A 17689-nucleotide genomic window follows, 5' to 3' on the forward strand; every position below is an offset into this window, starting at 1 on the left:
CTTGTCCTGCCCAGATCTAATCTGGAGAGACATTCCAGTTGTTGAACCGATCCCCCACAAGAGACTCCCCATCATCCTATCCACTTGTGCTTTCGTCATATGTGGGCAACCATCCTTTTTTGGTACTAGGGTGACTTAGTTTTATTGTACAGATTCAGTATTTAAGAAATGAAGCTCTTGTAATGATTAGCTTCTCTTCCAGTGGCTAAGAGGGTCATCCAGTTAGCCTTCATCTGAACAACCTGATGTCATAGGGTCTCAGGCACCTTGAAGAGCTCCACCTTCTTGCAGAATGCCTACAAATGTTGTCAGATGGACTGGGGATACCAGATATTTCAGGATATTTCAGACTAGATACAAGAACTGTCAAGTATAACAAATCATTCTCTAATTTTGATTGCATGTCTTTCTCAAATTTCTTATTTAAATCGTGTACTTTGTGATGTGGCATAGCTTTCACTGTTGGAATATGATTAAAATACATCTCTTTTATTCATGTTAGAATCATTTGGAATTTGGATAAGCTGTGACCTAAGCTGTGAAAAACGTCTCACCTTGTCTTTCCACCAAATGTTTAGTATCCCTCTTAGGCAGGTGTTGATGAATGTTTGCAGCCTGTGTGTTGTGAGTTTTGTTTCTCTGTGTTTCAGATCCATACAGCATCACCTGTTTCACTTTGGAGTTAAAGATGCGTATCTTAGTGTTGGTGGAGATGTTTTTTGAGCTGCAGATCTTTCTGAGCATGTTAAACACCACTCTAACCTTGTTAATTCTGCTTCTGATGTCTGCATCTGTCACTCCAGTGATATCCACAACACTGCCTAGGTAGGTAAAAGCTCCTACCTCCTCTAGGGCAGTGTAGTTCATGAAAATGAGGTTTCTGGTTTTGGAGTGAATCTTGGTCACTTGTGTTTTTGTTGTATTGGGAGTGAGACCAGGTTTTATTGCATTTTGTGTAAGTCTGTCTGTCTTCTCTTGCATTTGTGCCTGTGTGTATGAAAGGAGAAATATATCATCCGCAAGTTCCAGATCATCCAGTTGCTCCCACATTGACCACTGAATTCCATTTCTCTTCCCCTCCGTTGTTTCCCTCATGACCCAGTCAATTGCGAGGAGGAAGAGGAGGAGGAAGAGGAATGGTGAGAGAAGACAACCCTGTTTAACACCCGTCTTGACTTCAAAGCTCCGGGAAAGCTGGCCTGCATGCATGACTTTACATTAGGTGCTGTCATACGAGTTCTTGATTAGGTTTATGATCTTTTTGGGGATTCCATAGTGTTCCATTAGTTGCCATAGTGCTGTCCAGTCTAAGCTGTCAAAAGCCTTCTCAAAGTCAATGAAGTTCATGTACAGGGACATGTTCCATTCAATAGACTGTTCAATGATGATGCATAGCGTTGCTATGTGATCTGTCCTTGAACGATCTTTCCTGAATCCTACTTGCAGATCCTGGAGCCTCTTGTCTACAGCTTCCTGAAGACGGTTGAGGATGACCCGATTGATTGATTTGGTAGTTTCACTATGTGCCCTTCTGCCCATTCGGTGGGTGTCTTTTCATCGTCCCAAATTCTCCCAAAGAGACTGTCTGTAGATATATTTATATCAGTTTTAAGAGCTTCAGGTGGAATAGCTGATTGCAGTTTTTTCCGTTTTTATTGGTCTGTCACACTTGATCTTTAGCAGTGTCCTGATCTTAAGAATATGAGGCTTCTCTGCTGGTGATGGTCTGTTCAAAACCTCTTGGAAGTGCTCTACCCATCTACCAAGTTGCTCTTCTGGGGTTAAAAGTAGTTGGCCATTCTTACCCATAATCAGTTTATTATTATCTTGTTGATATGTCCCAGACAATTTCTTCATGATGTTATAAAGTTCTTTCATATTTCTTTGATATCTGTGAGTTCTCCCTCCTTAGCTAGCCTCTCTATCTTTGATCTCTTATCCCTCCTAGTGTTCTGCTGTACCTCTTTGTGGCAGTGGTTGTACTCCTTTTGAGCCATTGCTTATTCAGATCTTGTTCTTGCATTATTCCCTCTTTCCTTTAACGTTCTCCTCTGCTGGATTATGTTGAAGGTTTCTGGTGTTATCCATCCTTTGTGTTTTTGGGATCTTTTCCCCAAAGTCTCCTCACATATTGAGCTCAAAGCAGCTTTTACATGTTCCCACTCTTTGTTTATTGTCCATCCTTCCATCTTTTCAAGCTGTATCTACGCATTTTTCTTTGAGAGAATATCCTTAAACTGTTTTGTCATTTGAGCATTGCTGAGATAGTAAGTATTATATTTCGCTCTTTGACCCTTTGCTTGATGATATCTCTTCAACCTTAGCTTGAATTTTCCCACCAGGAGATGGTGATCCGAAGCTGCGTCTGCTCCCCGTCTTGTCCTGGCATCTTCCATAGTTCTTCTGAACTTTTTATTGATACAAATGTGATCGATTTGGTTTTCCGTGACATGATCTGGTGACATCCAGGTTGTTTTGTGGATTGTCTTGTGGGAAAAAACACTCCCTCCTATCACCAGATTATTCTTCACACAGGTCTCAGCAAACATCTCGCCATTTTCATTCATGGTTCCCACTCCATGTTTACCCAAACTGCCTCATATTCCTCGTTTCGGCCTCCAGTCTTGGCGTTAAAGTCCCCCATACGGATAATGAGGTCCATGGCTCCAATATTACAGACCAGGCGGTTTAAGATGTCATAGAACCTGTCCTTGACCTCATCATCTGCCTCGTTGGTAGGTGCATAGCACTGGATTATGTGGGCTTTCACTCTCCTGTTGCTGGTTTTGAGGGTTGCTGAGATGATGCAAGAGCTGATGGGTTCCCATGCAGTTAGAGCCTTTCTGGTGTCTTTTGTCAGCACTCCCTCCGTATGGTTTGCTGCCTCCTCTTCATGTCCAGAATAAATTATGGACTGGCCACTGGTCAATCTGACCTCACCCGACTACGTCCATCTTGTTTCTGCCAGGCCCAGGGCTGAGAGGTTGTAGCGCTTCATTTCCTTGGTAATGGTTGCAACCTTGCCAGCCTGAAACATGGTTCTGATGTTCCATGTCCCTACGAGGTTGGATTTCCTTGCCGTCAGAAGGTGTATCGGCTTACCAGCTCCCTTGTGGGTTTGGCTAGTAAGCATCAAAGTCCCAATTGCTGGGGCACCTTCCTGTATGATTTGGTTTTTATTCGTCAGTGTTTCTGTGACTGGAACGCTTTTTACAGAATGGGTTAGTTAACCTCACGCCCAACCCTCAACCCTACTCTAGAAACCTGCCTGGCATGGTTGAACCTACTGAGGGTATGAGCCCCCACTGATATAGCCTTTAGAGTCACGGAGGCACACAAGCAACCCCAGCACAACAAGGTAGCAGCACAGGTAGCAGCACACACCCCCACATGCAAAGTACATCCCTGAAATGAAAAATGCCTCCCCGAATGAAAATGCCGCCTAAATGCAAAGTGCATCCCCAAAATAAAAAACGTCCTCCCAAAACGCTGAACACAGCATTAATTTCTACTGGAAAAGCTAGGTACATACATGTACTGTTTGACAAGGATCGTCGCTGATTGGACGGACACGTTGTCTGTCTTGTTAACAGGAAGGAGGGTCAATGCATCATAGAAATAGCATGTGAAACAAGAAGAGTTTTAGAAAAATACAAAGATGTATTGCCCTCATAGTGGCAAAAAGACTCCCGAAACATCACTTTTTGAAATTTTGCATTGGTTGTGGTATGGGGCTTAAGGGGATTCTTGATGTTAAACCTGCCTCCGAACTCCTTTCAGGTAAGATAAGCAAACAGTACGTCATTGTTGCTAATGGAGTCCATGAAGCACTTGTTTAAGCTACTGAGGGACATTCCCATGCCTGGCGGGTGACAGACTACATACACGTATGTTTGAAAAAAATTATGTTGAAAAAGACACTCCTGTGGGAGGCATGGTGGTGCAGTGGTTAGCACTGTTGCCTCATACCTCTGGAACCCAGGTTCGAGTCTCCGCCTGGGTCACATGTGTGCGGAGTTTGCATGTTCTCCCCATGTCGTCGTGAGGTTTTCTCCGGATACTCCGGTTTCCCCCCACAGTCCAAAAACATGCTGAGGCTAATTGGAGTTGCTAAATTGCCCATAGGTGTGCGTGTGTGAGTGAATGGTGTGTGAATGTGCCCTGCGATGGGCTGGCCCCCCATCCTGGGTTGTTCCCTGCCTCGTGCCCATTGCTTCCGGGATAGGCTCCGGACCCCCTGCGACCCAGTAGGATAAGCAGTTTGGAAAATGGATGGATGGAAGACACTCCTGTGCTGTATTAGTTTATAATACACAGTATAAAGATGTGTGAGTGTAAATACATTAATAAGACGAGGGAATGACATTGCTGGGGTAAGGAAACTGTCAGAAAGGGCGTGTGTGTACAAATAAACATGTATGCATATTAGTCTGTTGTTGTGCATGTTAGTTTATAGTTGTGCATAAATTAAAATTTTATAATGTCTTGTACTAGTCAAATCATATATAAAATATGTAGTGTATATTTTGTTTGTGAGAATACAATTCAGAAGGTTACAACTTTAGGAAATGTCACTTTGTATTCATAATGAAGGAACCACAACCTGAAAATTTCACTTCGTATTTATAATTTTCTGAAGTTGTAACTTTTTCAATCATATTCTCAAAAAAGGTAATACTAGCTAATAACATAATAACTCTTAATTAGATTTTTGTTTTTTTATAGTAAGGTGGTACCTTTGGACACAGAGGTTATTGGTCCAAGTTCCTGGTCACACACACACACACACACATTATATATATATAGTCATTTATTTAGCAGGAAATACACGGATCTGTATGCACCTATTGCGTGACTGATGACGATGATGATGGCAACCTGATTGATAAAGAAACAAATGATGCGTCTCTGGAAGAACCTACGTGAGTCATATAAGTATTATTTGAACATTCTCCACCACCCTAACTCTTTAAATATTACACTTTTTCAGAGCCTTTCTTGAAATAAATAATAATCTGTGTTGACAAAGAAGAGTGAAACATCACTTTTACTTATGCCAGTAGCCATTGCTACTAGGCTTTATAGAGGTCTCAGTTTTTGTAAGAAAGTCAGTTGGAAAGTCAGTGGGGGGATGTTTGCCCTTCAGGGCCATCATACATTATGCATCCATCCATCCATCCATCATCTCCCGCTTAATCCGGAGTCGGGTCGCGGGGGCAGCAGCCTCAGCAGGGAGACCCAGACTTCCCTCTCCCCGGCCACTTCGTCCAGCTCCTCTGGGGGGATCCCGAGGCGTTCCCAGGCCAGCCGAGAGACATAGTCTCTCCAGCATGTCCTGGGTCTTCCCCGGGGTCTCCTCCCAGTGGGACATGCCCGGAATACCTCCCCAGGGAGGCGTCCCGGAGGCATCCTGATCAGATGCCCGAGCCACCTCATCTGGCTCCTCTCGATGCGGAGGAGCAGCGGCTCTACTCTGAGTCCCTCCCGAATGACTGAGCTCCTCACCCTATCTCTATGGGAGAGCCCAGCCACCCTGCGGAGGAAACTCATTTCGGCCGCTTGTACCCGCGATCTCGTCCTTTCGGTCACTACCCAAAGCTCATGACCATAGGTGAGGGTAGGAACGTAGATCGACTGGTAAATCGAGAGCTTCGCCTTTTGGCTCAGCTCTCTCTTCACCATGACAGACCGATGCAGCGCCCGCATGACTGCTGACGCCGCACCGATCCACCTGTCAATCTCCCGCTCCATCGTTCCCCCACTCGTGAACAAGATCCCGAGATACTTAAACTCCTCCACTTGGGGGAGGACCCCATCCCCAACCCGGAGAGAGCACTCTACCCTTTTCCGGCTGAGAACCATGGTCTCGGATTTGGAGGTGCTGATTCTCATCCCAGCCGCTTCGCACTCGGCTGCGAACTGCTCCAGTGAGAGCTGAAGGTCACGGCTCGATGAGGCCAACAGAACCACATCATCCGCAAAAAGCAGAGACCTAATCCTGAGGTCACCGAACCGGACGCCCTCAACGCCCTGGCTGCGCCTAGAAATTCTGTCCATAAAAACTATGAACAGAATCGGTGACAAAGGGCAGCCCTGACGGAGTCCAACCCTCACCGGAAACGAGTCCGACCTATTGCCGCCCATGCGGACCAAACTCTGGCACCGGTCATACAGGGACCGAACCGCCCTTAAAAGGGAGCCCGGTACCCCATACTCCCGGAGCACTCCCCACAGGACCCCTCGAGGGACACGGTCGAATGCCTTCTCCAAGTCCACAAAACACATGTAGACTGGTCGGGCAAACTCCCATGAACCCTCCAGAACCCTGCTGAGAGTATAGAGCTGGTCCACTGTTCCACGACCAGGGCGAAAACCACACTGCTCCTCCTGAATCCGAGGTTCGACAATCCGGCGGACCGTCCTTTCCAGGACCCCCGAATAGACCTTGCCAGGGAGGCTGAGGAGTGTGATCCCCCTGTAGTTGGAACACACCCTCCGGTCCCCCTTCTTAAAGAGGGGGACCACCACCCCGGTCTGCCAATCCAGAGGCACTGCCCCGATGTCCACGCGATGCTGCAGATGCGTGTCAGCCAGGACAGCCCCGCAGCATCCAGAGCCTTGAGGAACTCTGGGCGAATCTTGTCCACCCCCGGGGCCCGGCCACCGAGGAGCTTTTTGACCACCTCAGCGACCTCCACCCCTGAGATAGGCGAGTCCACCCCCAAGTCCCCACACTCTGCTTCCATATCGGAAGGCATGTCGGTGGGTCAGGAAAGCGATTCCGCTCCCTGAAGGCCAACACAAAGAGACTGAGGAGGAGCTTCTTCCCGCAGGCGATACGGTCTCTTAATCACACCACCACACAGTACTGACCCACACATATGGTTTTTACACGCACTCTGGACATTCTGGACATTCGTTTACACCAGTGGCCACTGTACAATTACACTTCGTGGTCATCAAATCACTCTATCACAAGTCACTTTAAATAAATCACTTTTAAGCATATTTGCACTACACAAGACACTTTAAATATGTGGATTGCACAACCCTGGCTGCTCTTATTGTTCTATATTTCTTCATATATTCTTCATATATTTTCATATATCTTCATATATTCTTCATATATTTTCTATATTGTGTGTTTTTGTTGTACAGTTATTTTATTTTAACTTTAATTTTTTTTTTCTTTCCTAGTTAAATTTACCCTTTATTTTAACTTTCATATTTATTTCCTATTCCTATTCATAGTCTTTTATTTTTAGGTCACGAGCAGTTGTCTAAGCATTTCACTGCATATCGTACTCTGTATGACTGTATGTGACAAATAAATTTGAATTTGAAATTTGAATTTAAGTTTATTCCTTGAAAGAAGGACAACTCAAGAATGTGAAATAGCCAAAACACACTCTTAGCTAGCTGGGTATGTATTACAATAGCATGCAGACATTTATTTATATTATACTGTGTTTTTTGTGTCCTTTTATCAATGCCCATACATTTTCAGTTAAACATAATTGATGTATAAAACTCATATCAGTTCAGGATTTATGTAAAGAAACATGTCACTGCAGTCATTTCCTTCTCAAATATTCGACATATTATTAAATTGTTATACTGTTCTTATGAAAAAAGCTATATATCAATTTCTGAAAGTATTTGAGAAATATTCAAAAAGTATTTCAGAATACGTTACACATTTTGAGTGTTCAATCGGAATACAAATCTGAATACATTAAGGACTGTATATTCAGTAGTCAGCAACTAAATTCTGTTTTATAATATTCTGCCCAGCACTGTGTGCAATGTCACGCCCCTAATGGATAGCCATGCACATAGACGAGGACTTGTAGTGGCACTAAGGAGAACCATTAAATGTGTGCCAGCCAAAAACACATTCATGTGGTTGGTGTGCAGTGTCCGTGACAGTAGCTGACAACATGAATTTACACAAGAATTTACATGCATTAGGTGACACGTGTGCAGTAAAGTTTAATAAAGCAAGAAGTCTGCTAACTTTATAACTATTACCCAGTAATCAGGTAGGCCTAATTGTTTTGTCCAATTAGCCTCAGCTTGTTTTTGGACTGTGGGGGGAAACCGGAGTTAATTGTTTTGTAGTAATCGATATTACATAATACCATTATTAAAGTCACTAACTCAGTGTAGATCAGAACTGGAGGAAAACACTGTATCTATGATTTATAGCAGCTAACTCAGTCTCAAACCCAGCTACCAGTGCAGAAGGGTGGCGAGGGGCATTCGCTCCCATTTCCATCGTGGGAGGGGACCACTGCAAAAATTGACTGGGTGCCCCTTTTTACAGCAGATGATCTTGCAAAACTTAACAACAATTTAGGCAGATCCGTATTACACTGTGGGGACCAAGTGTCCGGAAAATTTTATAAAAACCTGTTAATTCTACCGTTGTGGGAACATTTTTTTTTTTTTTTTTGAAATTCAGTTTTATAAAAATCAGAAACAACAAAAGTCTTGTATTTTGTTTGATTACTTATAGTTGGTATAGTTATAGGTCGTCTTGTTGGGATTAGGAATTTTCCCATAGACATGAATGGGCGGTCCCCGCAAAGATACAATTAAAACAAATGTGTATGTGTGTGCGCGCGTGTGTTTTTTTTTCTCAATAATCCAAACCTTAATATAAACTTAACCATGTTATCCGATTCCCGGTGATGGGGAAGGAGATATAACATTTCATAAAACAAAGTAATTTGCACGTTTTTAGTTTCAGTTTTCGGAGAACATCACGTGCCTTTTCACCTGACGGCTCTCGCGGCTTCACCGGTCTCTAAGGGGACGGTGCATGCGCCCTGTCGGCTGGTCCGGATCGCAAAGGTGCCGCATAGCCATTGGCCATTGACGGTCACGTCACTCAAAAAAAAAAAAAAAAAAAAACGGAATCACCAACAGAAACTGGAGAAGGAAGTTTTCCAAGTGGACAGTTAACGGGTCATTACTGACCATTAGTCGAGGAAGATACTGCAATTCTTCTTCTTAAATAAATATAAAATAATCTGGGAATCTACAGGGCCTCACCCTTCTTTGCCGATCTTTTTTTTGGCAGCGACAATGCAAGATGTGTCAGACCCATCGCCCGCTCAGGCTTTTGAAAAGGACGCGTTTCAGCTCAAGGTGGAGGACGTGTATGACATCTCCTATATTATCGGCAGGGACCTGCTGAAGATCACCCAGCCGGCTGACGTGGTCTCCGAGTTGCAGTTCAAGATCGTCCGGGTGCTGGAGATGTTCGAAGCGCTGGTGAATCGGTACAGCCTGACCGTGGAAGAGCTCAAAATGGAAAGGGACAATCTGAAAACCGAGTTGGACAGGATCCTGGGTAACTGTGCAAACGGGCAGGGAACGGTGAGTCCTCCATCAGGGGATTTAGAGAAGTTACACGGCAGTAAAATCAGTGGTTGGTTAAGAAAAATCTTATGCTTGCTCACTCTTTCTGTGTGTAGTGAAAGATGGATAATACATTGTTCGGATGGTTCCATGTTAAGCACACACGTGTTTAATTTCCACAATGTGATAGTGAGCAAGGAGCATAGTCCAGTATGCAGTGCATAATATAATCGAGAACATGTGAGGCTCTTAAGTAATGTTCTGGGGGGAAGTTACTTGAATTTCTGCACTCAAACAGACAATCCAGTTTATTGTGTAAGCCGTCAGAAATGACATTGCTGTAAATGGTCTCTGCAGTAATCACGTTCATTGCCCAGAAATCGGGGTAATTCTCATGGTTCTTGCCAGCTGGGTCTCTTGTAATCAGATGTAATTTGAAAGTAGGACATTGTTAATTCTTTTTCTGGTAGGAAAAAGGATAAAGGGCTGGTATAAATAAACCATTTAACTGTGATTGGACAACATGAGATTCTTCCAACAAAATGCCCTTAGGTGGGAACTCACTTATTCTGTTCTGTAGTCATAGAGAATTAACGTTTCCTGATCCTTGTATTTTGCGCTTCCAGCAATTGCTGGGGCCAGACAAGCTTGTAGTGGATCTAAAGGACCCCAATCGGCCTCGTTTCACCATGGAGGAGCTGAAGGAGGTGCTGCAGGAACGGAATCAGTTGAAGACCCAACTTCTTCTAGCCCAGGAGGAGTTGCAACTCTATAAAAGGTATGCACTCAGCAGAAACCTACTATGGAATTTTAGTGATCGTCATTGACACCACAGCACACGACAATGAAATGTGTCCTCTGCATTTAACCCATATGTGACATAGCAGGGGGAAGGTAATTCAGTCTCCGGGGAGCAGTGCTTGGGGGTGATACCTTCCTGGTCGGGGATTCTCTTATCTTTCAATTACGAGTGTGCTTCCCTAACCATTAAGCCACCACTGCCCACAGTGGTGTTGAAAGGTCTGTTGAAAGCTCTAGGCCACCTACTTCACTATCTAACCTTCATTTTAGTCTGGATAAATGCCCTTTACATTGATATGCAGGGTCGTTATTGTAGTTCCTCATCTCTAACACATACATTATGGTGGTTTGTCCACAGCGGCGTTTTGCAGCAGCCTGAGCCGTCCATGGCCGACATAGACCTGGAACCCAGAGTGGCCGAGGCCTCAAATGCCAAAATTGAGACAAAGGAAGGACCTAAAGAAGAGAAGACAACCATTCGAAAGCTGTAGGTTGTGTTGTCGTGCAATGCTCGGTATGAGAAGCTGGCAGACTCTGAGCAAACAGGTTTTGCGGGGGACTTAAACAATGGCCTCAAGCCACTATCTACACTGCCTAAAATTATGCACCATCTGTGGCGTAAAAAAATCCGGATGTCTTGCACTTCTGAAAGTAATTTCTGGATGGGGGGGAGGGGGCACAAAATTCTTCTGTCATGGTATGAAAATATTTCTATAAGGAGGCTGTTGACTAGCAGGTGGCACATGGATTAATAATGAAAGACACAGATACAAGGTTTTACATACGTTTTTACTTTTATCTAAAGCATCGTTCCAGGTTTCTGGTTCCTGTGGGTGCACTTAAGAAGCATAAACCATCTCCCTCCTTTTCAGGTTTTCCTTCACAAAAAAATAACCATCGTGAGCACCAAGACGTCACCACGAGTGACCCAGCCTGGATTTAACAGAACTGGACTTTTTACACAAAACACGTCACAGCCCACGGTGCAGGATGGCATCGTGTCAGATGAGGATATGGAGCTTGCAGGACTTTAAGCTCAATGAGACAGCCAATGTGCCAATTACCATTATTGCCTTGAAACTGAACTGAGGACTGGCCTGAAACATGGCTGGGTGCTGCAGTGAGAGAGGCAGGACACTTCTGGTAAGGCCCCCACATCTGGAAAGGCGATACATTAACAATGGCAGCTGTGATGTCAGTGAATGGGAGAAATGAAGCAGTGAAACCTATAACAGATGAGATCAAATTTTAATCAGTTCACTTGTCATTTGTTAAACCAGACAGTGGTTGACTGAGCACAGTCATCCCCATGCAACTGTGGGGTTTCATTGTCACAATCTTCCTACAGCTGGTAGTAGAGTTAAGTTCAAGCTCAACAGATGTCATTATTCTAACACATATCTCCCATTTAAAAGGTAGACTTTTAATGTTGATTTTTAAAAACATTCCAAATGCCTTAACTTCCACATCCAAGAGGCTCAGTTTGACTTTTTTTGTAACGGGGATGGGTTTCAAGCAGCAATAACCAATGAACGACAGAGTACACCTACCTGGGTCGCTTCAACCATTCAGTGACGACTGCAATAAAATGCTTTAATGTATGGCAAAAAAAGATAAAAATGCAGGTTAAGGAGCACTATTTTAATAAGTTCACTTGAAACATTTGGTTAGACATTTGACAGCTTTGTGTGTGAGGTACAGCTCTTGTTCAAGTTCATAAAATAACTAGGTTCAACACGGCAAGGAAGGGGTAAAATTTAAGATGAACTTTAAGCTACAGCCTAGGAATCTCATTCCAGTTAACGGCTTCAAAAGATCCAGCTAATTTACACACGCTTTCTTCCTCAACGATAAATTTATTGCTAAGCATACCTCCTAACATTAAAGATTGATTAAAAATGCAGAACGTGGTCTATACCCACCAGCTGGAGTCACTGACCTACCCGTATACAAAGTACATAAAAATTGCTTCGGAAAATTACTATTAATATTTAAAAGTTGATGCCATTACATTTGAAGGACTGCCATAACTTGGGTATGTGCCCCAGCTTCCCATACCCCCCCCCCAAAAAAAAAAAAAAAGCACATATGCTTTTACTAAGGCCATTCGCAGTTTTAAAATGGTTTGTAAAGGAAAAAAATGCTGATTCCCTCTTCTTGGAGTACAGCTGCTGATTGAGGAAAGGAAAGGTAAACATATGACATCAGTGTTTGAGCCAAGGGTGAGCCGCAATGGAATCCTTACTGCGGTCACCGTAGTCGTACAAAAGCTCCTCCCCTTTCTCAATGTCTCTGGAAGCCACCAGTATCAGGTGAGGTATTCCATTTATGTTATGCAGTTTGGTCTGGCAATTGCCAGTTTTACTGTGGTTTATCAGCCTCCCCAGGCGATTGGTTTCCTTCGTGGCATCCACACTGGAGGGAAGGGGGCAGGAGATCAGTTGGTTGGTTTAAGGTAAACATGCCACTAAGTTAAGTGATGATTGGTCTCCCTAGCAAAACACTGGCAACACTGCATAGTCAGCCACATGACCAAAGCATGCTGCACTAGTTCACGTTCCACTGCCCTCGGGCATCTGGGCAAGATAATATTTCAGCTGCAATAGCCCCTGTACAATCTCGAGGGAATGAAATACTGTGGAAACACATTTACTTATCCATAATGAACGGTACACAAATAGGGGCAGAGAAGGTTGTTTGTCAAACACCTACCAGTAAGTTTTGCTGAGATACTGGAAATAGTACATGTAGCAGCCGGTGGAGGGGTCCTGCGCATAGGCGGCCTCCCGTTCCCTGGCATCATTGATCTGGAGCAGGTCTCCATGGTACTCCACAACATACTCCCCCTTCTGGAAGCTCCGCTCAGCAAATACGCCCCTTCCTTTACCCTCAATGTGCTTCACCTGCCGGTGTGTTGATCACGTCATGTGGGAAAGGCAGCCAGTTAATTACCCGGCTAATATACTTTTTTTTCCCCCATTAATGCCCTTAGTCCTGGCACATCATTAGAGAGCATAAAAGAACCAAAGTATTGCACCCACACCAGAAACATAGCCAAAGCGCTGAATTGAGAAGCTTATATATCCCCAGTGCCCACCCGCTGCGAGAGCGCATTACCTGCATGCCTTCTTCAATCCCATTCTTTATCAGGTGATTGATGCGCTGCTGTTCTTTGCACTGTCGACAAGAGTTTGGACCATCAGCGTGACTCAGAGGATAGTGTGTGCAGGCAGACACACACACACACACCATTCAATGCAGATCTGGCTGGCTTAAGGCAAACAGCAGCTGCTGTGTGATCCTTTCAGAAAAGGATTAACGGCTTTAACTACATTAATGAAGCAGAGTCTGAATATGGACAATATGAACAAGCTCAGAGCAACATACATATAGCTAGGTTAGCACAGGAATTTCAGTGTATTGCATTGTACATTAAAGGGATTTTGCTGGTTACCAGAGTAATCAGTTAAGAGATAAGATCTTTTGGCCATGCATAAATATATGTTCGTGGAGAACATTTTAGTGCTGTGAAGCATTTAGATGAGTGCCGAAAAATAGGGGGAAAAAAAACGAGATGCTCACAGCAAGATGGAGGTCACTGATTTTTTGCAGGCCTCCTGATGAATTCCTTAAGGTAGCTGCATTGTTTGTCCGTCATGAAGCATTGGCCTTTCTGCATTAATTGCATCCTGCTGCTGCCTTTCACCATTTTCTCTAGCAAATCAGTTTTTGGGCAAATCAGAACATAAGACTTGATCTGCATAGGAGTGGCCATGGTGTTGCAATACTGTCACACCAAATCACACAGCAAAACACTGAAATTTAGGAATGAGTTGACTTTAAGGCTGAAAGGTTTGCAATGGGGCCGACTTTAGCCCTGAATCTATCCTGTACAAATGTAATTAACAGCAAGCTCATTACTAACTGCCATACTACCCACTCCCATAGATCCTGGCACAAAACAACACATTTCAGATGAGCTGTGCATCAAAAGACAAAACATGTCTGACAGAAGCAAAGATGGAGTATCCTGAAAGAGCAGCAAAGGGATATCCCTACTTACCGTGTTGGAATATTTTAATTCTGCTTAGGAAACACTGACCTTAAGCTCACTTTTGCTCTTCCTGGAGCTTCTCCTTATAGGATAATAATCAGTGACCTTTCTGTTCTGGATCTCCTTTCTTTCTGCTCTGTAGGAGGCAAAAATAGTCTAATCGATGCAGCCCTACTATGACAGCGCTCATGTACTCATACTGCACCGATGGACATGATGTCGCATCAGCAACAGTTAAGCAAAATAAATGGGGGAGGAGGGGTTGGTTATTCACGTTCCAATAACTGCTGTATCAATGCAATTCAAATCATAATTACACAAATTCATAGGAAAGCATCCTTCAAACAAAAAAATCCTAAAGTTTAAATAAAATGGGAGGGCAACAAGCGAACAGTAAACGCATTAAGAATGTATAACCCAGTACATGTACTCTCCCCCCCCCTCCACTCACTGTCACGCACCCACACCTCCTCCAAAACAAATCTAGAATCTGAGGAATCACATCAGCACCCATGTTGGATGTGAATCACTTACGTTTTCAGACTAGACTTCTTGGGTCGAACCCTGCGCCGAGCAGCACAGCCAGAAGCAGGCCCGGGTTTTGTGGTGGCACTGGAGGCTTCTCCCTGGGACTCCTTGGGCTGTGGCTCATCTGTCCGACACGGGAGGCACTTCTCGCCCTCATCATCATGGCCCCCCCTTCTGGCAGTAGCAGCTGCTTCTGATTTCACATTGTTAGGCCTCACTGCGAGGGTGAGCAAGGCACACATTCACAGGTTGGCGAACGTCCTTTAAGATCTACTGCTTCATTTTATAAAATTTGGAGGATCATTTTAAAAATACCCACTATTAAACAATGTCATAAGATGTTCATTTCTGAAAACTGATGCCATTGACTGGCAGGAAATAGCATGTTCATAGTGCTAACTCAGACCTGTTGAGTTACACTAACCATTTTGTAGTTTAAACACATATTTAAAAACAAAAGACTAATATATTGTGGCAACAATCCACATTCCTCAAAAGGACATCAGGGAAACTGCTGTCACTCATCTTCCTGCCTCCAAGGGCAAACTGAATGAATGGAAAAGAAACCCGAACAGGCCAGTTTACCTTCGGCTTGTCTGTCCGTTTCACTTTGAACCACTTGCTTCACAGAAACCTTCCCCTCATGTCCAAGGGGAAGGGATTTATCATGGAGTGGGGAGCGGGACTTGCCAGAGGTGAAGAATTTTTGGATCACAGACTGACCATTATACAAGACGTCCTGCAAAAAGGACATGTGAGCATTAACACTAATTGTGGACATCTACTGTGGTTAGAAGGATGACGCTCCAGGTATTAGGATACGTCAGCCTGCTAATTAAAGTGGGCATATGAGAAAGGATGACATTAAAGGCAACTTTGCTTACTCCAAATTTCCAGAATGATGATCATAACAGTACACTCAGTGCCAAGTCTAAAAGGATTCATTTTGTGCACAAAAATAATACTCAATGCCTTTAGTAAATTCTTTTTGCCTTGGAGATCAGCACATTCAGCGACACAAAACTAAAACCCTTATTTAAATATGTGTCAGGAACATTTAGAGCTAAAACTGAACCATGCATACATAAATACCAATACACAAATCACTTTATAAACGGAATTCTTGACAGATGCACGTGCAACTTCACCTGCAAATCACATAATTTCCATATGAAAGTTTGCATTAAATGGCCACCTGGGCATACTCGCTTTGCAGACTACTAGCAGAGCCTCAGATTATACACAGATTAGATTCAAATTAATTCAGATCAATCAATTTATAGTTGTTAACAGTCCTGATATCGCCTATATTATATGATCAACTGTTTAACTTTAATGGTAATTATAAAAAGTGCACATACCCCGTTCATTTCTGGTTGGTTTTCTTTTGTCCCCTTTTCTGCTATGCGAGGAGCGTCGTCAGCTTTAACTTTGGTCGAAGTCAGGCGTTTCTGTCTGCCTTGTACCAAGAAATAAAACACATTCTTCGGTTGCCAGAAGGGTTTTCAGATTCCTCGGCCTACCGGGCACTCAGAAGTGTCACCATCAAGGTGTTTTCCCCTCTTCAACCGAGGCAGCTTTTATCGTTCCTCCCATCCGCCATGTTTTAACTTCTGGTGAAGCACCACGTGAGCATTTAAAGGCTAGGACCCAGCTGGTCGCACTTCCACTACTGTCCGAGAGAGGGCGACAGCCAGCCAAAGCGGCACGTTAACACTTGTAGTTTCTCCAAAGCCTACATAATTATACGAATGCCATACCCAGTCATTCATTTACTGTTCTTGCTTGTACTTTGCAGGTAAATTTTAACATTCCATTTGGAGCTGCCGAGTTTTCCAAGCAAGCATTCACATGTGTCATTCACATAATGGTGACAGCCAACACACCAGCAAAAAATAATAAAAACTATATATGATAAAAAAGCTAAAGCAGTGAAGCTGGGCACAAAAGCAGAAACCTTCGTTGGCGTCGCAGGGGAACAGCAGCCTATACTGCAAATCTAAAAGCCATGCTCTCGACGTATAAGTGGGTGCGCTCATAAGTAATATAATTACAAATAAAACCGCGGGTGCAATATTTGTCTCTACGGATGTAAATACTTGCCGTGACTTACCTTTTGCCATTGCAACTACGAGTAATACTTTTCAGCTGAGTGGTCTGTAGACTTTAAAGAAAAAAAATACCGAACGCTGCTACCAAATTTGAAACATTCAAACGTACGTGACCTCAAGACCCATTATAATTTCCTTTACCTTTACCGAGTTTATTACCATGAACTATAACTTCTTTCTCTATTAGCCGGAAAGTGCATGATACAGACGCTCATTTCGCACGAGCCGGTGGCTTGGGCGGACCTGTACGTTTTAAAATCAACCTAAATGCTGATTGGTCGGAAGTCCCGCTGCTTCGATTTGATTTGTTTAAGCAGACAAGCGACGAATACATTGCCTGCAAGTCTCTGGTTTTCACATCCTCTCCGGGTTGTTGTATTTGAGGATAGGAGTGTGGGATTATCATGTATTTGCTCATGCTACAAAATGAAAAAAAAAGTCCAACAATATTATAGCTAGTTAAGTGTGGTACCATATAATATTTAATAATAAAAAGAAGGTGTCTCTTTATAAAACGAATTCAATTTCCCTTATTTAATTACAACGCACCGCCTGACAACCAGCAGCCACACCGGAAGATAAGTCGACAATTAACACTTAAACTCGGTTTATGCATTAATGTAAACACGCATTCTGCGGTAAAAAAAAAAAAAAAAGAACGGTTACAACACTTATTAATCTGATTGATAATATACGGAGACACTTTGCATCATATTTACGAACCGCATCCCACTTGCGGCGCAAAGCATGCCGGTAGCAATAATAATAATAATAATTCAATAATGCCTCGGTGCCACAATATGAGTGAACCCTATTTCATATGAGGATT

The 17689-nt window shown here is 43.5% G+C and overlaps 2 protein-coding genes across 2 annotated transcripts; one reads left to right on the forward strand and one right to left on the reverse strand.

Moving 5' to 3' along the window:
* The first annotated feature begins 8915 nt into the window (after nucleotides 1-8915).
* rilpl2 (Rab interacting lysosomal protein-like 2) lies at nucleotides 8916-11716 on the forward strand. The gene is made up of 4 exons (XM_048999548.1): nucleotides 8916-9384; nucleotides 9993-10144; nucleotides 10526-10654; nucleotides 11040-11716. Exons 1-4 carry the CDS (start codon nucleotides 9091-9093, stop codon nucleotides 11059-11061), a joined length of 597 nt encoding a protein of 198 aa, XP_048855505.1. The 5' UTR covers nucleotides 8916-9090; the 3' UTR covers nucleotides 11062-11716.
* Nucleotides 11717-11793: 77 nt separating this feature from the next.
* kmt5aa (lysine methyltransferase 5Aa) lies at nucleotides 11794-17116 on the reverse strand. Its single transcript, XM_048999541.1, has 8 exons — nucleotides 16863-17116; nucleotides 16111-16208; nucleotides 15335-15488; nucleotides 14756-14966; nucleotides 14270-14357; nucleotides 13285-13344; nucleotides 12880-13070; nucleotides 11794-12582 (listed from the first exon to the last, which is right to left on the reverse strand). The coding sequence occupies exons 1-8, from the start codon at nucleotides 16870-16872 to the stop codon at nucleotides 12372-12374; spliced, it is 1023 nt and encodes a 340-aa protein (XP_048855498.1). The 5' UTR covers nucleotides 16873-17116; the 3' UTR covers nucleotides 11794-12371.
* Between the last annotated feature and the right edge of the window lie 573 nt (nucleotides 17117-17689).

This window comes from Brienomyrus brachyistius, chromosome 2 (genome assembly GCF_023856365.1).
Source record: "Brienomyrus brachyistius isolate T26 chromosome 2, BBRACH_0.4, whole genome shotgun sequence".
NCBI classification, from domain to species: domain Eukaryota; kingdom Metazoa; phylum Chordata; class Actinopteri; order Osteoglossiformes; family Mormyridae; genus Brienomyrus; species Brienomyrus brachyistius.